Raw genomic sequence first — 22,461 nt, 5'->3', positions numbered from 1 at the left:
AAGACATGTTTCAATTTAGAGGCAATGTCTATGATAGGAAATAGTGAAAGCTAATATAATTCATTTGAAGTTGAGACTTGAAACTTCTACCAATTAGCACCATCCTCTAACCTACTGAGTTAAATGCAATAGAATAGCAACTCTACAGCTGCTTTGAAACTCTTTTGCCCTCATTTCAAAGCCCAACTCATCTTACTTTGTTAAGCATATGGTATAACTGCGATAAGGAAGAAAAAGAAAAACATGTTGTCACTTGAGTGAGACTGCCTTAGTAATGTTACCATGTCAGGGTTGGGTGTTTACTGTCCTTTGGAAAAGAACAGGCCTAAACAATATCTTCTTCATCCTGTAGCTATGAGGAAGGCACTGTGATTGAGATCAGAGATGCCTTCTTAGCTCATTTTTAATCAAATGTAAATTAACTTTAAATACACAGCAAAAGGATGGGAGTAAAAAGAAGCTGTATTTTTTAAAGGACCTTTTTCACATAAACTTTGTTTATGTAAGATGAGGTAAATAATATTTATCTCAGAATCATTCTGAAGATCAAAGGCTTTACAGCCTTGAGCAGTGCCTGGCCCAGGATAGGTACTTAATAAATGGCAGCTATATCAATAATAATGATGTAATATTATTGAAGACTACCAGGCCAAAAAGAAAAAGGACATGGGGAGCACAAGAGAGAGTGTAATAAAATGAACTGATGATATGTGTATATAAAATAGATTACATTAGGTATCATGAGGATTAGTGTGATAGTGACCTTGTTGCTAAGTGCAAAAGCAAAACAATGACATAAAAACAAGTAGGCTAGGCACTCAGTGGAGGAGAGAGATGGAGGCAGACGCTGCAGGAAAACAGCTGAGTAAAAGGGGCCTTTGATTCCACAGGCACAAAAATCCACAGCCAGGAATTTGCTGCCACCTCTGACTCAGGCAGGGGGTGGGGGTGGGGAACGCCATTCCATTAGAGAATGCCCAGTGGATTTAGTCTGAGTGTCACATTTCTTATTTGGAACAGTGTAGACAGAAACAAACTCAGCTCACTTGTTTCCTGGGACAGTTGAGTTAGGGGATGGCTTTCACAGAGCACTCATCGTTGACCCCTCACCGTCGGGATCTCTGTAGCCGCTCCATCTGGCTAGCAAGAAAGATTCGTTCAGACCTGACGGCTCTTATGGAATCTTATGTAAGTTGCCTATTTTGCTGTTGTCTATTTTGACTTCATCTATTCTGATCCAACCCTTTACCATCATGCTTCAGCCCCATTACCAATTATGAAAGCCCTAATACAGTTAGTTGTAGTGGGCACATACCATTTGACATGGCCCCTTCCCTTAAGGAAACATAAGAGTTTATTTCCTTTCTCTAGGTTTTCTTAAGAGATTTGTTCCTGAGTAAGAAAATATCCATGGGTCACTAGGTAGGGTTGGCTATATGTCTTGGAGGCTGTTCCTAATTTGATTGCCTACAATCTGAATTCTACCAGAATAGATTAACTATGAGCCCTCTAAGTTTGGGTTCTTCATATAGGTTGTTCTGAATTTTTGAACTATGTAAATGAAAGGCAGAGTAAGGTATATAGGATTGGGAGAAGAGCAGTGTAAACCCAATCAATTTCTCCTATATAGTATTAGCCACCCACTTTTTAATTAAACACATCAAAAGTGTTTCTGGAGTGCCCTGGCTTGGTTCGTTGGCGCATTGTCCCATGCACCAGAAGGTTGAGGGTTCCATTCCCAGTCAGGGTATACCTAGCTTTCAGGGTTGATCCCCAATCGGGGCATGTACAGGAGGCAACCAATCAATGTGTCTCACATTGATGGATCTAAACAGAAAGGTCACCTACACTATCAAGAGGGTTTCCTAGAAGATTCTCTGGGAAGTGTTGTATTCTTAAAGCATTAACCATGGGTTCCAGATTGGTTTTCTGATAGTGGGAGATTCCCTACCTAAGATCTTTTGTGAGAACACTCCAGACCCTGTGGAGAGTATCTGCACAGCCCCACTAGTTTTTCCAACTGATTTCCACTGAATCCTCTAACGCAGTGGTCGCCAACCTTTCGGACCTCACGGAACACCAGTGGTCCACGAACCACCAGTTGGCAATCGCTGCTCTAAAGGATTGTCCTCACTACGGAGAGTGGGCAATAGAGAAGAGACAATAGAAAAATCCTATGGCTACATTCTAGGGCTTCCTCGCTGTGGCCAGTGTCTTCAAGTAGGTTTAAAATACTTAAAAACTTCAGTATGTTTAAAATGCCCAGGAGGAAGTTTGAAGTGGGAAGGAAAAGTTACTCCAGACAGTGGTTTTCAACCTTGAAAACCTAAGGAAAACGGCAGAGTCTCCCAAGAAAAATAAACAGGTAGTCAAAGCAATTTGTATATAATTTCAGGGACAAAACTATCTCCCGAAAGTCCAATCGTGGACCTTGAATCAAGAGTTTCTGTTCTACATTTTATTTTCTTTATCATTTGGGTCCATGACCAGGGAGGTGAATAAGATTTTATATGAGATTTAGTGATTATTTAATTGAGAATGTGATGTTTTTCTGTATCCTTGGCCAGGTGAAGCATCAGGGCCTGAACAAGGACATGGACCTGGATTCTGTGGATGGTGTGCCAATGGCAAGCACTGATAGGTGGAGTGAGCTGCCTGAGGCAGAGCGACTCCTAGAGAACCTCCAAGCTTATCGTACCTTCCATGGTATGTTGATCAGGCTTTTAGATGACCAACGGGTGCATTTTACTCCAGCTAACAGTGACTTCCATCAAGCAATACATACCCTTCTACTCCAAGTTGCTGCCTTTGCTTACCAGCTGGAGGAATTAATGGTGCTCCTGGAACTCAAGATCCCCCCCAGTGAGGCTGATGCAATGCCTGAAATTGTTGGAGATGGTGGTCTCTTTGAAAAGAAGCTGTGGGGCCTCAAGGTGCTCCAAGAGCTTTCCCAGTGGACAGTGAGGTCCATCCATGACCTTCGTGTCATTTCTTCTCATCAGACTGGGATCTCAGCACATGAAAGCCGGTATATTGCTAATGACAAGAAAATATAGCAGTTAGTCCGGCTGGAGTGGCTCAGTTGGTTGAGCGTCATCCTGTGCACTGAAAGGTTGCTGGTTTGATTCCTGGTCAGGGCACATACCTGGGTTGCTGGTTCAATCCCTGGTTGGGGCACATATAAAAAGAAGGCAGCTGATTGATGTTTTCTCTCTCTCTCTCTCTCTCTCTCTCTCATCTGTCTTTCCTTCCCTTTGTCTCTGCCTCCCTTCCTTCTCTAAGCATGTCCTTGTGTCCTTGGGTGAAGATCAATAACAACAACAAAAGTAGCAATTACCCATTTCTTTCTTCTTTTCTAACGGAATATTTATAGTTTTCTGAGGCCTCACTTTCCCATTCTTAAGTTTTTTAAAACCTTTGAGACCACAGGCATTTTCATCGATTAGGGTTGGAGAACTGGACAAATGGGAATACAGGTTTAATTGGTGGGAGGGTGGGGGTGATGCTGGGGCCGTATGGGAACGGGGCAGGGGCACCATTATTCCACCTCAGTGCTCTAACCTTTCCTACCCATTAAGTAACCTCTACAGACATTTGACATTTAACAGCCTCATAGGGCACGTATATTTTTAACTCTAGTTCTGGAAGACTCTACCAAGAGGACTATAACAGGAAATTAAGAATCATGGACTCTATCCAATTCAAACTCTTGGATAATAAAGATATTAACTAACACTTACTGAGTATCTACTATATTGAAGCAATATGCCAGGGGCTTTATGTATATTACCATTTTCACAACCACGATGAGGGATGTGGTGTTATTCCCATTTGGCAGATGAGGTAACAGGCTCACAGAAACATATAATTTATTTGAGATAACCCACCTAGCAAATGGTGCACTAAGTTTGAACCCAGATCTTTCTGATTTCAGAGCCTCTATGCCCTTCACTTAGAGGCCTGATATGAACCTCTATCACTACCTTTGCCACAGAGGGTTGAAAAATGGATCCAGGGAGTATATCCCTAGCACTGAAAAAACAACCACCTTACGGTAGTCCCACTATCTGCAGTTTCACTTTCCATGGTTTCAGTTATCCATGGTCAACTGCAGTACAAAAATATTAAATGGAAAATTCCAGAAATAAGCAATTTATAAGTTTCAAGCTGTGTGCTGTCCTGAGTACTGTGATGAAATCTCATGCAGTCTGCTCCATCGCACCCTGGACATGAATCATTCCTTTGTCCAGGGTAGCCACGCTGTATACACTGACCCTCCCATTAGTCACTTAGCCATCTCAGTTATCAGAGAGATATCACATTCACTTAACGTTTATTACAGGGTATTGTTATAATTGTTTTATTCTTCGTTATTGTTCATCTTTTATTGTTAAGAAAAAAACAGGGTTCTCTACTATCTGCATTTCAGGCATCTTCTGGAGGTCTTGGATGTCTCCCCATGGATGAGGGGGGGCTACTGTACATGTCCTGCAGGGCACAATGTTAGTGTCAGTGTTGTCCATACTTGTCAAAGAAGAGAGCAGTAGAACTGTTAAGATTCTGCTTGGGGAAAAGATTAGGATCACCTAACTTCTAAACTTGGGAAGCTGGGGGTGTGCAGTAATGCTTCATGCTTCAAAGTGTCCAATGTTGGTGAGTTCAGGGTTGGGCATACATTTACTGTAATCAGCAATGCTGCAATACAGTTACTAACCCAAGCATTCATGGACGATGGGGGGAATACTGCTCAGGTTAAAAAGTCATGGAACTACTTCACCACACATTCTCTGGACTTAGTCATGAGGAGAGGGTGAGGCCCACTCTGTTCCCAGTGGGAAAGCCAGTGCTACTAAAACAATACACAGCAAAGCCTCCATGCTTCACAACAAAGCGGCAGCACTCTATGTCTAATGTCTTTGAAAGAGTAGGACAAGTGCCAACCAGTAAACGAGGGCATTAATGGAAAAGTTCACTGGCAGTTGGGCCTATGAACTAGTACAAATGTGAATCCAGAAGTTCTCAGGTAGGTGTATCATTTCATAACCCCAATCAATTAAGACGCAAGACCTTGGATTGGGGGTCCAAATAAATTTCATTTACCTATTTGAGGTTTTCTTGTATTCTTAAATGAGTCATGAGTCGGAGCTAGCTCACATAGATTGCTTGAGGTAAAATGGGTGACTTAGCTTATGACCTTTCCCACATGGGTGCATGAAGTCAATATTATGTGAAAACTCTGGTAGAAATTAAGGCAATACAAGGGAAGTAAGGCCCTGTTGTCTAGTATGGAAACAAGGTTGTATGCATATAAGAGATCAATACTAGGTTGGAAGTGTAAGGCATGGGTTTAAATGTTATGGAATTAAAGGAAGGGGCTCGCACTTATCAGTTTGACTTAGTGGATAAAGTGTTGGCCCACAGACTGAAGGGTCCTGGGTTCGATTCCGGTCAAGGACATGTACCTTAGTTGCAGGCTTGATCCCCAGTGTGGGGTGTACAGGAGGCAGCTGATGTTTCTCTCATTGATGTTTCTAACTCTATCCCTCTCCCTCTCTGTAAAAGTCAATAAAATATGTTTTTTAAAAAGAAGGAGCTCAATGAGGACCAGAAATCACTTCTTCCTGGAGGAGGAAGAAGTTAGTTGTGTCTCAGTGGTTGCATGAGTACCAAATCAATAGAAATCATGAGAGAAACAGTAAAAAGAAGAATGTGAGGCAATAATATCCATAGAGGACCAGCTACCCCCTTGAGGATTATTGTTTGGTTTTATTTCATCTGTGATTTTGATGTAGATCGATAGTCCCCCAGTGAGTGCATAGAGGTTTATTTAATTCAAGCTTTTCCTATTTAAATTGTTTCTGCTTACGAGCAGTATTTTTGATTGATAAGGTGCTGCTTATTGATGTGAAGTTCGTAAGTTTATATAGTATTTTGGGCTCTTTGTTTAATGGAGAAAGGTGACTATGAAATTTCTTAATGGTTAATAAATAACATTATAAACTTGCTAAATCTGAAAGGCATGACCCCTCTTCAACGGTTTTGCTTCTATATTTGGATGTTGCAATGCAGACACCTGCAGAAGTTTCAGGGATCCATGGAGCATGGCGTAAGCTCTGCTGAGTTGCACGTGAAGGAATGTTTATGCATAAGAGGCACATTTGAAGTGGCAGAGAGTCCAGAAAAGGTGTAAATACTAACCACTGACTGGGGGGAAATAGGAAGATGTGTAAGTGGCAGGTCTGTTGAGTGCACCTCCAGCACTGTGCTTTGTATCATTTCTTCAAGAAACTCGCAGGATCCTCCAAAGACGTGTGGGGAGACTCCTCAGAAAAAAAAGATGAAGGAAGGGGGAAATGAGCACTTAGCTATAATAATAAAGATATGAGCGTGCATGGATCTGCATGTTAGACATCACATCATGCTCACCTGAAGTGGATGAAACAGACTGAATGAAGGGTTGACATTAGGCCAGGGCTATAGGTGCCTATCCTATAACAAAGGGAAAATGGTGACACTCGGAGTCTATATATTTTTAACCATCTACAATCCAAAAGAGATTATTGATCTTTAGATTTCAACTCTTTTCCTCAGATCTGTGTATGGATGGGATCTCTGGGGTAATAATATTTTTATATACATATAAACTATATATATGTGTATATACATATATATATATATGTATATGTGTGTGTGTATATATATATATATATATATATATATATATATATATCCATATCCTATATGTGTGTATATGATTAAATTGCACAAGTTTAGTTTTTTGCCCCTAACCCTTATTTGTAAAGAAGATTCCTTCCATCCCACTGTCTCCAGAAACGCTCCCTTCATGGGGAAAGAGACTGTTTTCCTGACTGTCAAAGAATCGCATGTGTGAGAGTTGATAACTTCCTCCTGAGAGCCATTTGGAAAAGATTTGCAAATTAGTACAAACTTGAAGGCCAAGCATAGAATAAAATTAGCTTTAAGATAATCAAGTTTGAGGGAAGTGAGAGTTTTAATAAAAATGGAAAGTGTAAAGTCATAGCCCTGGTATGGCTGTTATTTCAGGCCGCTGTGGATTAAAGCCCAATGGATGACTCATTGTGGTGACTGCTGGTCAAACCATGAGAGGACAAGTAAATATTTCAGGGAGACATATCTGAAATGTTTAGAATGGTTTTTGTAAATCCTCACCTTGTGAAATAGCTGAGAATAGGGTGGTGCGGGGCGGGGGAAGGAGCTTTCATCAGGATGAGAAAGTGGTTGGTGAAGAGGAAAAGGAGAAAGAAAATAGAATTTGGATATAACTTCAATTAATTTATTGTGTGCATGGGTGCATATGTGCATACATGTGTGTCGCCAGCATCGTTTAGGCCAAGACATTTAAAGGAATGGTTTGGCCTCTTGTCTCCTTCCACCTAGGCTTGAAGCCTCAGATCCAAGAATGAACCCTCTGAATGATGATGGTACATTCAAAAAAATGAATGTGACAAAAATTTCCTCTATCTGCTTAAAAGCTTCTATAGAGCTCAAAGGTCTGCAGATAAATACAGACCAAAAATATAATTTGTTCTTTTGATGTAATGTGTGTAGGGCATGAGATAAGAAAATCCACATGCATGTGATTCTTATAGTACTTGGGTGGATCAATTTTGGGCAAATAGAAAATAAAAGATGCAGGAATGGCTCACAATAAAGATCTCACCTCAGCAAGATCATGAGTTTGCTTCTTTTATTTCTGTATCTTTGGATGAACAAGAGGAATTTCAAGTGATTTCAACTTTGTAATCTTCCCAGCCAGGCCAGGCTCAATCAGGCATGCTGGGGTAAATCTCCATGAAGCCAGGCCCTTGGGTAAATCTCTGCAGGCCACTCAGCTTAGAAAAGGCAGACTGTCCTTATACCCGCCAGCTGGCTTGCAGATGGGGAAGATTTTCTTTAATATGGTTTAATCTCAAGTATTTGAACTCCAATCAAACCTTTCAAAGACAGAAGAACTCTACCTCATTTCTGGTCAATTTGAGGATAGAAACTGAGTTGTGGAAAATCGCATAGGGGAAAATATGAAAAATTGCTAATAGATTCTGTGTTTTTCATCTACCTGTTTAAGGTGGCATAATATGAGTACTGCATTTACTTATGTCAGGCATCTCTACACTATTTCATGTAATTTAATCCTCTGAGATACAATCTCTCTTTCACAATGAGGGGAATGAGAATGAACATTACTGGTCTAAGCCCCCTGCTCCAGTGCTATCTAATAGGACTGCAGTTTTAGTTCTGTCTCCGAAGGTCACTCCACCCCACTGCCATGGGACACCTAGTAATTGAGATCATCTTATCCTGAAATTCACTTGTTTTTGGACAAAGCCAGTACAGACTTGTACCAAATCTTGCTCTATGGCAAGTTCTATGAATTCTTTAAACTTTGGGACAAGTCACTTTTTCTGAGCTTCCTCATGTATGAAACAGAAAGGACAAATACTATCTTCACGGGTCGTCACATTATTTAGACAAACTTGAGTATCTGAAAGTGCTTATAAATGACATACAAACATCCAGTGTATTTAAGGTCTGGAATAGCTTGGATTAATGTAAGACTTCAGACTTAGGAGAGAGTTCTGTAATTTCTCAGAGAAATACCAGCTGCTTCCCAGGATCCATCTGGTCACAGCCTAGACTTACACTCTGGCCTGAATGTGGGCCTTTGGCCACTAGAGACTGACCCAGTCTCACACAGCCTCCAGAAGTCATCTGCCTGTGAAGAGTTGAGACTCAGGCTGTTCACTACACCCAGAAGATGGCTTTCACAGTAGGCGGGTCAGACAAGTTCTGGAGAAGCCTGGCAGGCTCTCTGGATAGCCAAGGAAACATGCAAACCAAGGCACCACCCAGGATGTGTTAAAGCCTGCATTTGGACGTATAGCTGTCCTGCCATATGTCAGCACCCTCCTGTTAATACAGGAAGGAACTCAAACTTCATTTATTTCTATCCCAACATTAAAACACAGCACAGTGGAGTCAGAAAGGTTCAGTAATCCGTTCCAGTGTCCCAGCTAGAAAATAGAAGAATGAGAACTTAGTCTGGGACATTCCATCCCCACTGCACCTTCCTGCTTCCCCATTAGACCAACTTCATCTTAGGAAACATTGGGTATCTCTGTTTAGATTCTTTTTATTCTTCACCCAGTGCTCTCTAGCATCCTTATCTCCAATCAGCCTTTGGGAGCCTGGGACTAGCAACTCAACACAAACTCTACTTTAACCAAGATACTAAAGTGATTGACATTATGAAAGTTGAGCATTCTTGCTCTGACTAGCCTGGGAACTTAAACTTTTTGAACTTTTCAGTCCTGTGGATAAGTCTCATAATACCCCCTAAAGGACGCACGTATCCAGACCTCCTGACATCTGTCACCAGACTGCCCAACATCTGACTAATAACCGTCCTGGACCAATCCTAGGGCTAAGAATATAAGACTGATTATTCTCAACAATGCACTTTTTACTAAAAGAACCCTTAACTTTTCTTTTTCAGAACATTTCGGGTTTTTGCCTAGCTGTGTTCCAAGTTTGCAAACTCTAAGACCCTTGAATAAATCTTTATCATTTATGTCTAACCAAAGCCTCCAAACTCTTCACGTCCTTTCGACATAAGTGGTGTCAGTATCATGGAATCTGGTGCTGCCGCTGGATTCCAGCAAGGTACCTTCTTGAGCCTTTGGTGCTCTGTCAGCTTCCTGACTGCTTCAGAATTCCAGTGGTGAGTTCTATTGGTTCAGAGCTTTAATTCTTGGCTCCTCTGATACTGGTTCTAGTAATGGGTGCCCTCTTTCTAAGTCTGTTTATGGAGGGACAAGGACATTCATTCATTCTACAATGCCAGCTGATTTTATAGGCTGTCCTCTGCTAAATATTTGTCTTGATGGACTTCTGATAAGGACAGTTTGAAATTACAGTGGCCACTTTTGAGATTCTGAAATTAATATGTTTACATGCACAATTAGAAAATCTTAGCTCTGCTAAACAAGCTGTGTGATATTTAGAGGCCCCTAAGAAATTCAATGGTTCAAAGATAGCCTCCCTTCAAGAAACAAATTTGAAACTAAAAAGCAAATTCTGGACTAAACAAAAAGAAATCTAAACTCACTTATTATTGTGCAACTTCCTTGGTCAACCAATAAGAAAAAGATTTCATAGGGGAGCACCCAGACATAAATTCTATAAACCTGTTTTCCAGGCCCACTCCCACTCCCAAAACTAATGAGCTTGCAGTTAAACTCCCTAGGGCTTTTGACTGACATCCCTTTTGTCTTTTTTTTTTTTTTTTTTTTTTTTTTTTTTTTTTTTGCCCAGCTGTGACACCTTTCAGAAGAATTTATCCTTAAAAAATTTTTTTTTTATTTATTGATTTGAGAGAGAAAGGGAGAGAGAAAAACATCAAATTGTTACTCCACTCATTTATGCTTTCATTGGTTGATACTTGTATGTGCCCTGTCCAAGGATTGAACCCACTACCTTGGTATATCAGGACCATGCTCTAACCAATTGAGCTATCTGGCCAGGGCCAAAACTTATATTTAACATGGAATTTTCATCCTCTAAAAGTCCCCAAAAGCTCCTTCCTAAGGAACTCTAGCTAGTTATATGTACAAATATTTTGGTCCCGCCTCATCTACCTTTTGAATAAAACCAACCAACTTAGCCAAAATAATTTAAAATTCTTACAGCCATTAAGTAAAAACTTTAATTCCACCTCCAGGGCCCTTCCTTAGAGAGGGAATCCTAAACCTCTTGGGGATGATGGAATGTATTCTTTGATTTGCAGAAGCTTCTAAAAAAACAAACTTACTGTAAAAAACAGCTCTAGAAGAATCCCAAAATAACTTTGGTCATCTAAGCAGGTAATGAAAAGCAAGAATCTCCTGTAATAGGCTAATAAAAAAATTAAAGATGTAAGAAGTACCTAAAACAAAAGGCTGTAAGACCAATTGGTTTTTATCCTGTCTCTCCCAGGGATAGCTGTTGCCTGTGCCCTAAAGGCTTGGCTTGACTTTTTGCCTGCCTGGTGTTATTGAACAGAAAGAGTTCATCCACCCAGGGCTGGTAGAGCCAAACACTAGGCACCAGGAAATATTGCAGTGGAGAAATATTGGCTATTTATTTATGAATGACACCATCCAGCAGAATGGGAAGCTAATACTCAAAGCCCAAACGCCCCGATAGCCTTTAGGTAACATTATATAGGGCAAAATCACAAGGCACCATGGGTTTGGGATTTGGGTTGTTGGGAGCTGATTGATCAGAAGTGAGGTAAGGATAGTTAATCATTTCTTCAGGTCTTGAGGACAGTTCTAAGGTCTGTTTCAGTGTCCCTCTGTTGGGAAGTAGCCAGAGGATCATTCCACCTCAGGGCTGAGGAGCTGAAATAAAACTTAGGTCAAGATGTTATCTTTAGCCTGCAGAGGTCCTGACCATGGGACCATTAGTCAAGTCCAGGCACTGTCTTCTGCTGCCTGGGGGTCGCTGATGAGCAGGGGGCAAAGTTAGGTCTCTAAGGGTTATAAAAGGAAAAAGAAAGAGATGGTTTCTAGAGCTAAAATTTAAATTTTAATTTAGAATTTAAAACTAAATTTAATGGAAGTCATAGGACCCTCAGTTTCACTGGGAGGAGCAGGCTGTCAATTATTTCTTTTGGCTCTCATAGGAAGTAACCCTGGAAGATAAGGACCTGCGTATCCTCTAGAGTCCATGAAATTATTTAATACAGCCAGAAATATTTATTTATGCTGAAATATGACAGATTTGAAAGGATTTGATAACTTTTGATCAGAAATTTGGCAAAATTGGAAGCTCAAAATGCAAAGCCTAGAACAACAAACCTCTCTCTTCCTCTCTCTCTTTCTCTCTCATTAAAATCAATAAATAAAATTTAAAAATATATGGAGGAAGGAGTGGGGAGAGGAATAGCTGGGAATTGTATTAAGTTTTATATGAAGACTGGGCTCAACTGTAAGGGCCTTGAACTTTAGATTCATTCTATAGGCTATGCGGAAGCATTCACTGTTTTATTTTTATTTTTTAAATATATTTTTATTGATTTCAGAGAGGAAGAGAGGGAGATAGAAACATCAATGATGAGAGAGAATCATTGACTGGCTGCTTCCTGCATACACCCCCCACTCCCCCACCGGGGATCGAGCCCTCAATCCAGGCATGTGCCCTTGGCTGGAATCAAACCCATGACCCTTCAGTCCACAGGCCAACACTCTATCTACTGGCCGAACCAGTAGGGCCATTCACGGTTTTAGATCAGTGACCCTCTTATAGTCAGCATAAAAGAGACCACAATAAGAAGGAAGGGAAAGGAAAGAAGGAAAAATCACCAGGGGTCAGGTCAGTTCTTCTGCCTTAGTCCTAAAGGGAAATGCAAGGGTCCCCTTGTCTAAATCCAAGCGCAGAGCCTCCTCTATCCCGACAGTCACCGGAGTTTAGTAGACCTAAGGCATATCAGAAAACCACCCCACTCTCCCTCTCTCATCTTGGGCAAATTTGCATCTCCCCAAAAGGGTTTAATTTTTTTTGGCTGGGGGGGTCCCATTACCTCCCTCTCCACATGAGTAAGTCCTGTCCTGCTTTAAGATTCAGATCATATTTCAACGTCTTTGTGAAAACATCCCTGGTCAATACACCTATATCACTGCCCCGTCATCTTTGCTGTGACTGTATCTTATACATCATCACCTATCACTGTTGCATCTATTTCTGACTACTGTCACTACCCCTGCCACTAACAACAATGATCATTTTGAATTCTGACACTGAACTAGATGCTCTGCAGCTCAGTAATCCTCACAACACCCCCATCACACTTGATGTAATCATTTCCACTTAACAGAGAGGAGAACCAAAGCTCAGAAAGGTTACATGACTCACCCAGCATTGCAGAACTGATAACTGGCAGAACTGGTATTCCAATTGAGGTATTTGGGTGTACAAGCCATACTTTTTCTTTACATCACCATCATAGGACTTAGCACACTGCGTATTAACTGTGTGTATGCCTCTCTGCTCCTGGCATGTGGGCTCCCTGGAGGCAGGGGCTGCATCTTCCCTGGTATGACAGGAGGACTGGTTTGTCTGACAGTCTCATTCCCCACTTGGTTACCATGGTGTTGAAAGGATGAATACATTTTGGCTTCTGTTGGACAGTCTGTGCTTAATCGGAAAGGTTAACAACCTATTTCTTAAAGGGCCAGATAGCAAATATTTTTCGGCGTGGGTGCTACAAGATCTCTGTTGTAGACTATGCCATTGTAGCATGGAAATAGTTACAGACAGTATGGGAACAAACGAGCGTGGCTGTGTTTCAATAAAGCTTCCTTTGCAAAAGCAGGCGCCCAGCCTGGGAGTCCTGTGCGCTTACCCATATTTATATGAACGTTATGCTTTGGAGCTTTGAGTTCTTTTAAGTTTTGAGGAAGTTGTAAGGGAGCAAGACTTTATTCCTACTCCTCTTAGGTCTTCAGCTGGGACCCTTAACAAAAAGAAGAATGAACAAGGGGAAAACTGTTTATTAAAGCATGCAGCGCAAGTGATGTGGGAGAAACCTGCACCAAAAGTCACTCAAGTGGCGGCTAAGATTCCAGCTTATCTAGCATCTTCCATGGGGCAGAATATTTTTTGAGAAAGGACAGGACAAAGGGAAGCCGCCTCAGGGAAGGTAAACTGATGGAGGAAGGTTTCTTTGTGGATTCCCCTGGTGCATCTCTGGGTTGATTAAGAGTCTGTCTCCAGTAAAAAGAATTTGCCTTTAGGTCAAAAAGGAGGTGTTGTGTGTTTTTTTTGTGTGTTTGCTGCTCCTTAATTGCTTTTAGCTCAAAATAATGTTTATGTCAAAGAGCATATTTTGGGATGACATATTCTGGTGTCCTTCAAAGTCCAACTTATAAACCTGTTCTTTTATGGATTGTGTTTTTAGTGTCATATTTAATTTTTTTTGTTTAACTCAAGGTCACAAAGATGTTTTTCTCTATATTTTACCCTTCAGTGTTATTTGTTGTTGTTGTTTTTGTTTTGTTTTTAAATCTTCAGCATTTAGTAAAGGGTCGTTCTTCTTAAGAATGAATGAATGATTTAAATGCCTTACTTCCTTTACTTTCTACTCTCCCCACCCTGGACTCCCTACCTAGACCATGAAGCTCACCAGAGATTCCTTGAATCCTAGTCTGATTTTTGAGCTCCAAACCTGCTGGTTTGTTTGCCTACAATTTAATAATTCCCAACCATTTGGTGCTTCAACACATTTTTTTTATAACATACACCATTCCACTTTTATTTACATTCCCAACCTGATTTTAAAAATTAATTAAATTTAAAATTAGTTTTCAATGTCAAATTTTTAGGAACTTCCTGAGATCACCAGAGACCATCTGAGTTACAACAGTCCCCTCTATGAAGTACAGAGAACAGTCACTAGACAGGATGGGTTTGGACCAACCTAGGCCAGAGGTATGAGATTGTGGCTGAGATAAGGACTGGGCTCCAGAGGTGGGACTCAGAAGTGGATCAGGCCCTTCCTTGTATATCAGTCACCTGTCACAACTGCTCAGCTCTGTATACATTTCCTTTATTTAAAAAAAATTGATGGTGTTTTGTACAAATACACATAACAGAACTTTGAAAAATGAGTTAACCTGAAGGGAATATAAAGGCACAAAAGTTGGAACTAAGATTGAATTTAGCAACAATAATGTTGTAAAAAGGGTCAAAATTTAGGTCTAAGCTCTCTGGAAGTCAAAATAAGGAGAAAGTTCTTTTTGTTTTACATCACAGTGCCTATAATATAGCAACAACCCAGTGTCTAAAAGAAGTTTGTTCCAGGAGAAGACACTGTGAAATGTCACAAGGAAGGTCTCCCTGACATTTGTCCAGCAGTCCCCATTCTGTCATCAGCTGGGATGAAATTTCAGCAGCCTCTCCACCCTGTTTCTCACAGTTCCAAAAGGAACGTGCAACTGGACGCTTCCACTACCTCCCCCTTTCCCATCCCTTTTATTTTTATCTGTCTAACTTGCCTAGAATATTTTGAGACAATGAAAACTGAGTTTTATTCATCTTCACATTTATTCAAGCTCTTATTATGGGCAAAACAGGGCTTAAAACTGGTTTATTAATGAAATAATAATACATTTAAGAATTCCCAGAGAGGCAAGCAACCTAAAAGGATTTGGTGGTAGCTGGGTCTCATTACCTGGGACCACACAAGACCTTTTGTAGAGCACCTGCCAGGTGTTTTGTCTGATGCTGAGCTCTGGAAGCAACTGTGATGAGCATAACGCCATCCCTCCCCCATACAGAGCTCATGCAAAGTAACACACTCCTAGTCACATGCTGCTGAGGAGGTGAAGAGGAGTAAGACATGCATCCTTGATTGAGAAGTATGTGAGGGTCAGGGGAGAGGGGGCGAATGAAAAGGCATTCTCGGGGGGAGAGGACACTTGAACCCAGTCTAGACAGATGAGTCTAGATAGACTTCAACAGACAAAGACATAGCCAGGAATTGACATGAAGTGGGGACGAGTGGGTGGGTGTCAGAGGGAGAAGTTGGCAGAGATCAGGGTGACAGGGTAGGTCAGCCCCGTGGCAAACAAGTCCCCTATAAAAGTGGAGTGACACATTCCAGTTAACATGTCCTGTCTAATTATTAATAGCACCTCCTTTGGTCTCAACAGCAGTTCAGATTTGGACTTTAGGGCAGTCCATTCTGCGCCCTTGTTTTTTTTTAATCTCATGTCAAAACCTTCATTATGCTCCAATCGCCACCTCATCCCTCTTGGTTGGGGTGCTCAGTGTTGGCAGCCGGAGGGTGGGGGGCCTTATTCCAGGAAATGAACTGAGACCATCAGAGACGGGCCTTCAGCTGCTATTGAAAGGATCCTCTCAGGCCAGAACTGAACAAACCTGAAAATGTGCCCAGCTGAGAGGAGTCCTATTCCATCTCAGAAGCCTTGCCAGTGCCTCCCACTTAGAATTTGTGTCCCTCATTCATTTCCCATGTTTTGTTTGATGCTCGGACATTTTCACAAGGAGTAATTTATATTTTGTGGGTGCCTGACCCACTCAACTGTGAACCCTGATCATATATCTTTGCGTACCCAGCACTCTGCTGTTACTCACCTCCACATGCCACCATCAGAATTACCTCCACATCATTCCAGGCATTGTACTAAAGGATTTCCTTGCATTATCTCCCTTAATCCTTGTAATAATAGTTATATGATTATCCCCATTTGTAGATGAAATAAGTTCTCATAAATGTGAGACAACTTGCCCAAGATCACAAGATTAGTAAGCAGCTGTGCTGGGACTTCAGCCCAGGTCTGTCTGTCTGTCTTGACTCCCAGAGTCCCAATCTTACTGCAGCGGCAAATCAGACCCCTAGCATTAGTGTGATATATGTCAAATTTAGGAAGGTCAAGATGTTCCAAAGTCTTTGCATCCATTATCTCATTTAATCTCCTCAAGTAACCTAGGAATTTGTCAGGCCAACTCCATTTTATAGAGAACCAAACTGAGGCACGAGGAATTACCAGAGGCCAATATTTGACCCAGACCAAGCCCCTAGCTTTGCTGTTATGCTTAGTTTTCGGTTCCCGTGAAAACTACTTTCTCTGAACCTCAGTTTCCTCTCTGATAGAATAGGCATAATCCCAGTTCCTAACTAAACCTGTGTTGTTTTTTTCATAGACTTAAATGAAATCATCTTTGCAAAGGGCAAATTCTAAGTACTCAGTAGGTATGAGCCATTCTTCGTCTTAATATTTAAGTCATGTGACTTTCAGCAAGTCCTATAACCTTTCTGAGCTTCAGTTTCCTCATCCACAGCATAAGAGGTACATCTACTTTATGAAGATGAAGTGAGATGCTATTGTAAAGGTATTTGCATGCAGAGGAAGTCTCTCTGAATGGTAATGACCACAAGTCTGGAGAAGCCTGAGGAGTGTCACCAGTCTCTACTGTTCCCACACCAGACCAGCAGGGACAGCCATCTCAACCGTCCCGACATTATTTGGATTTTAATTGCCTCTTCCTCTCAGGACTCAGAGTTCGCCCCAATGTTATCTCATCAGTATCCTGATATATTCCAGTTTGTAGCTAGAGTTGAAACCCCAGGAAGTAAAATGACTCACTTAGATCACCCAGGTCAGGAAGGTGGGTTCTTGTCCACACTGTGAGGCACCTAGGTCTCTCTAAGTGCTTTCATAATTAGCTCACACAGCTAGAGGCTCATTTGGACGAGGTCTTGACAGGGGTACAAGGGTAGAATAAAAAATACGATTTTTAAATTTCCTTTCTCTTTCCTTTCCCACCCTTTTACTAAGAATGTATAATTGATTAATCAACAGTATATATTTAACCTATGCTCTGGCTAAGATTTTGTTGCAGTTCTCAGTTGACCAGGCAGGAGCAAAAAGATTTTTAACCCAGCCCTGAACTTACACAACTGGCTACCAGGAATATGGAGGCTGATCGATTAGGTCTCAGAAACACCTGAATGCTGCACACCTGATCACCGCCTGACCAGTTTCAGAACACTGACCATCCTGTTCCAGGCACCAATAATAAAGACATTCATCAAGACACAAGACCCCCACAGGGACTCAAATTCCAGGACTGCAAACCACCAGAAACCCCCTTATACTCCCTGCCCACATTCCCTTCCCCCGATTTCTTTGTTCTGTTTTCCTTCTCCCTCCTTATAAAAACGCCTGCCTATAATGAGAGGGAGAGATGGGTTTTTGAAAACAAAAAAAGTTTCCCATCTCCCCAATTGCTGGCAATTGAAATAAACTTCTTCCCTTCACCTCAGCACCTGTCTCGCAAATTTGGTTTTCGTGGCAACAGATCTGGCCACAGGTTATTCCCCCGTTACAGTCCTGCATGCCCTGTGGTTCCGAGGTTAGAGTTTAATGGGACACCTGCTTCTTGTGATAACCAGAGACCCAGACTAAGTTAAAATGGCATGAGGTCTGTGTTCCAAGAACATTACAAAACTCAACCCTGTCCCCAAGAAATTGCTGTCTTGGGTTAGAGAATGGCAATTTACTGTGGCGAGCTTGAGCTAAACTGGACACCCAGTCTTCCGCGGAGACTGTTCGGGGTGAGATGGAGGGGTGGGGATGCACATATGTTTTTCCAAAGCTAAGCTTCATGGAACATCCACTGGAAACATTCAGTGGCTTTTAAATGTTTTGACTGATCACAATTTAAAATATATTTTATATTAGATACATATATTAGTTTAAACCACAGAAAATGGCTATTTTTTGTGTGAGTCAAAAATGATTAGAAATGGGCAATTTTATATGATCAACTTAATATATTACTAAAATAAATTTCACAAAAATAATTCTCATATATTTATTTTATGCAATGCACTATATTTTCTATGTCATCTCATGACCCCCAAGTAAGTCAGGTCCTATTAGAAAAAAACAACAAAAACCTCTGACTTAGATCCAGCCCAAGAGAGAACTTTTGGGGTCCAAGGCAATGATTCTGAGAAAACAGGTTGATAAAATTCCAACTTCAAAGCTATATTTTATCTCTTATATGTTCTATCCTCTCTATTGACCCCCCCACCTGCCAAGGATCACCAGAAATACATCTGTATTTGAACTAAGTTGTGTTTATTGGCTACTTACAACAAGGGAGGCAGCAAAACATGGGAACTCACCATGGAGAACAGTGGGGCTTCTGGGCACAGGGTGTTAGGGAAAGGGGTTGAGCTTCTGTTAGGCAAGTTGGAGGAGGGTTTGAAGAAGCACAGTTTAGTTCTACATTGGTTCCTCCAGAAAGTGGGGCTGGTTCTGTGGTTGGTATCTTACCATTTATCTAGGTGGTAGAAGGAACAGAATGGGCTAAAGCTTTAATTAGTAACCAGGCACAGTCGTGTTTGTTTTTTCTGTTGCCTGTGCATTCAGACAGAGCTGGGGACTACAGTGGTTTCAGTGGCCCCGTAGGCAGTCTGCTCCCGGGTCAGGGTGCTACCCTGTATTTTTCCGTAGACCTCTCTCTTGTAGTACCTAAAGGCATAGCTTACCCCCAGAGCAACAGCCACCACACCCACTATGGTCCCCAGGCAGGCACCAACAATGGCCCCGACACTGGGCCCGGAGGCAGCCTGCCTCAAGAGGTTGGCTGGCAGAGACTGGTCATTGATGTTGGTCTGCCGCCAATGGCCGCAGCCTTTCTGCCTCACCCAGACCTTCTGACCACTGGAGTCCACCAGGACAGAGAGCCTCTGGGAGCAGCTGCTGTTGTTGAGCAAGAGGGGGCGGGGAAGAAATGGGGGCATGCGGATAGCTACCTGCTCCTGGTCCAAGAGGGTCCCATCCCTGAGGCAATAGAGGATTTGGCACCCATCGCTGAGGTAAGCCTGGTGTTGGCTGTACCCTTCAGGACACTTCATGGGGTGGGCTGTGGGACTGTTCTGGTAGAACGTCTCCTGCAGGAGCCCAGCGCTCTGGCCCTTCATGAGGCCAGCCAAAGGGTTGCCCACCTGGCAGCTGAAGAAACCCCCAAAGGGAACTGCCTGGGCTGTCCCCATCTCTAAGTCGCTGCTGACACACACCCTGAGGTCGCCAAAGAGTGTCAGTGGGTAGAAGTAGGAGGGGCAGGTCTGGCCTCTAGTGAGCGGGTTTGGGTGGTTGGGGCTATAGAGGCCTCCAAAGAGGAAGCCTACAGTGGCGGGCAGGGAGGCCTGGGTAGGCACGCACCAGGAGGCGGCCAGGCGCACCACGCTGCGCTGCTCCCGGAAGGTGCACACGGGCTGGCAGCAGGAGAAGAAGAGCCAGCACCTCTGGCACTGCTGCTGGCACGCAGAGTGGGTCTTGCTTGATGTCTTCAGCTCGCTGTTCAGGACGCTGGCCTTGTAGTTGGCCGGGCAAGAGGCGTTGCCTGTGAGCGGGTTCGGGGTGCGATAGTTCTGGCAGAGGTCATCGGCGTTTTTTCCGGACACAGCCTCGCACTCCTGGAAGACGCCCCCGAAGCTGTAGTTGGCTCGGCCGCCGCCAGAGCATGAGCCATCGTCCACGTTGGCCTTGGGATTGAAGGCGGGCGCCTCCCGCCTCAGGCAGCCAGGGTGCGCGTTGACCGCGTAGTAGCGATAGATGGCGCTGCGTACGGCGGCCGCCACTCGGTACACCGCGGGCGCTGGGAGCTCCGGCAGCGCCTTGGGCTCCAGCAGCGCGGGCAGGGGCAGGCCGGACCTGCTAATGGCCACCAGCCGGTTGCCGATACCCTCCTGCCACGTCTGCATGGTGATGCCCGGGTAGAAGGGCAGCCCGCCGTGGCTGCGTGTCTTGGAGGCCACCATGTTGCGCATGTAGTTCTGGATGAACTGGTTCTGCTCCTGCCAGGAGGCCGCGGCCCCGACATTGACCGTGTGGTAAAACAAGGCCGAGGCGGCCAGTGTGATATTGCTCTTCTCTCCGGCCTGATTGCCCACAAGTTCCCGCTTTACCTGGTCCTCCTGCACCAAGGTAGCGCCGGCCTCCACGTGGGTGAGGACGTGCGTGCCGTACTTGAGCACAAGCATCTCTGCCAGGTACTGGGCCTCCCGGGTCTGGTTGTTCTCCAGGTGGTTGCTGAGGATCAGCAGATGCTGCAGAAAGTCGGGATGGAAGCCGGGGGCCTCTGAGGCCTTCACAGAGTAGATGTTGTGGCGGAGCTGCACTCTGGCCGTGACTGTCTGATACTCTAGGTTGTACTTCCTGACGTTCTGGAAGTCCATGGAGAACTTACCATTGAGGCTGGGGAGGAAGGAGAGCTCGGCGTTGATGGAGGCCGCCCAGGTGTCGGTGTAGCTGAGCCACTCGTCCATGAGCTCGGCGCGGGTCTCCACCACGCTCTCGCGCCGTGGCACCACGTGCACTTGGTCTGGGATCAGGTACTCACCGTCCTCCGTGGTGCGGCACTGCGAGTAGGTGCGCCCCAGCACCAGCCCCAGCTCCACGTTGCGCAGGTTGTCCCAGCCGCCTCCAGGAAGTGCCCCCAGCACGGACACATTCAGTGCCTGCTTGCAGCCTTGGATGTCGGAGACTTCCTGATTCCCCATACTGCCCCGCCCGGCTGAGAGCAAGGCCAGCAGTGATGTCAGGCACAGGGCCATGGCTGGAGGACAGCTTCGCCTTGGCAGTCTGCTGTCCCTCAGCTCCTTCATGGTGTGGAGTCGCAGAGGGAAAGGCCTTGGCCTGGGAGCTGAAATAGGACCAGCTACCGGACAATGACTCAGTCCGCCTCAGGCCCCTCCCCAGCGAGCCGTCCCCTCCCCCAGGCGCCTCTCCCTGAAGTTTTCAAGAAAGAATATCAAGCACATGCCTTATCAGGAGCACCTAGGAGAGTGAAACCCAGCAGATTCCAGGCCCGAGAGATATGGACTAGGCTGGTGAAGAGCTCGCTGCTGTCCTAGGGGCCTGAGAATTCATCTATATGAAGAAAATCAATCTTTATCTATTGAACACCTGATATTTAATCATCACTGGCCCCTGGCCACAGATGCAGGTAGAGTTCTGCTATTGCAAGTGTCAGGCGCAGATTGGGTGAGGAAGTGGCCTAGGGACCCAGCCTGAGCCTCTCCCCCGGTGGCCAACCAGCCTGTGGGCACTGTGGTTGGGAAGTCACATTCACTCCAGGCTGATTTCCTGGAATATCAGCAGATATTGCAGAAGCAGCCCCTTCCTGGACTGGGGCAGGCTCCGGGCAACTCTAAGAGTTGAGATGTGCCAATGTTCCAGAGTACTGGGTGTGGCCAGGCAGAACAGAGTTTCTAAACAGGGGCTTAGCATATCCCACGCACAGTTCAGGGCCCAAGAATTTTTCTCCTTTTCCATCTGCTTGGAGCCCTCTAGAGACCCTCTTCCCCGGAGATTAGCCACTGCTCAAAATGAGACCCTGAGCTAAGTGCTTTATAATCTTACTAGAGGCACTGGTGGTGGGATCGGCCCGCTGTGGGCGGGTCACTCATCCCGGTCTGCTGAGCAGCTGTGGTCCCACCTTCTGAGCGGTTACTCCCTGGTCCGGCATCTTTCTGGAGCCTGAACACTCGCCTCTCCAGGGGTCCTGGTTGGGACTGGGCCCAGGGACAATAGCACTGAGAAGCTGCTGAGTAGGCCTCAGTCCTGTTGTGGCCACGAACCCGCCTCCCAGCCTCCGGGTCAGCTCTGCAAGCCCAGCTGCGGCGCTGTTTGGCCTGCGGCCTTCCAGAGGAGGCAGCAGGGAGCGAGGAGGAGACAATCGCAGCCCAGGTTCCTGACTGTAGGCCCGGGGTTCGCAGCATCCTGGTTGCCAAGCGGGGCTCCCACTGTGGGGGTGCACTGACCACCAAGGGGAAGCTCCTGCATTGAGCATCTGCCCCCTGGGTTAAGTGATCCAGCTGGGCATTTGCTGATGTAGGTCAGA

General features: G+C 44.3%; 2 protein-coding genes across 3 annotated transcripts; one reads left to right on the top strand and one right to left on the bottom strand.

The window, feature by feature from the left end:
* Positions 1-30: 30 nt before the first annotated feature.
* Positions 31-9,615, top strand: CNTF (ciliary neurotrophic factor). Of its 2 annotated transcripts, XM_080688346.1 has the most exons (3): positions 31-1,188; positions 2,568-3,028; positions 9,536-9,615. In XM_080688346.1, the coding sequence occupies exons 1-3, from the start codon at positions 1,075-1,077 to the stop codon at positions 9,555-9,557; spliced, it is 597 nt and encodes a 198-aa protein (XP_080544472.1). In that variant the 5' UTR covers positions 31-1,074; the 3' UTR covers positions 9,558-9,615. The 2 variants fall into 2 exon arrangements, with proteins under 2 accessions (XP_080544472.1, XP_080544471.1); XM_080688345.1 differs by lacking the exon at positions 9,536-9,615 and having other exon boundaries at positions 645-1,188; positions 2,568-3,737.
* A 9,066-nt stretch (positions 9,616-18,681) lies between these two features.
* Positions 18,682-21,223, bottom strand: LOC308257967 (macrophage-expressed gene 1 protein-like; the record flags this gene model as incomplete). The annotated part of the gene is made up of 1 exon (XM_080688184.1): positions 18,682-21,223. One exon carries the CDS (start codon positions 21,221-21,223, stop codon positions 18,980-18,982), a length of 2,244 nt encoding a protein of 747 aa, XP_080544310.1. The 3' UTR covers positions 18,682-18,979.
* Positions 21,224-22,461: the final 1,238 nt, after the last annotated feature.

Source organism: Plecotus auritus (genome assembly GCF_963455305.1).
Source record: "Plecotus auritus genome assembly, chromosome: 9".
NCBI classification, from domain to species: Eukaryota; Metazoa; Chordata; class Mammalia; order Chiroptera; family Vespertilionidae; genus Plecotus; species Plecotus auritus.
Note: the sequence above shows the minus strand (reverse complement) of the source record. Positions and strands in the feature narration are given on the sequence as shown.

Excerpts from the sequence above, each read along its gene's own strand:
- CNTF (XM_080688345.1), top strand. The coding sequence starts at position 1,075 with ATGGCTTTCACAGAGCACTCATCGTTGACCCCTCACCGTCGGGATCTC. Across the intron at positions 1,189-2,567 it reads CGGCTCTTATGGAATCTTAT|GTGAAGCATCAGGGCCTGAA; the intron begins GTAAGTTGCCTA and ends ATCCTTGGCCAG.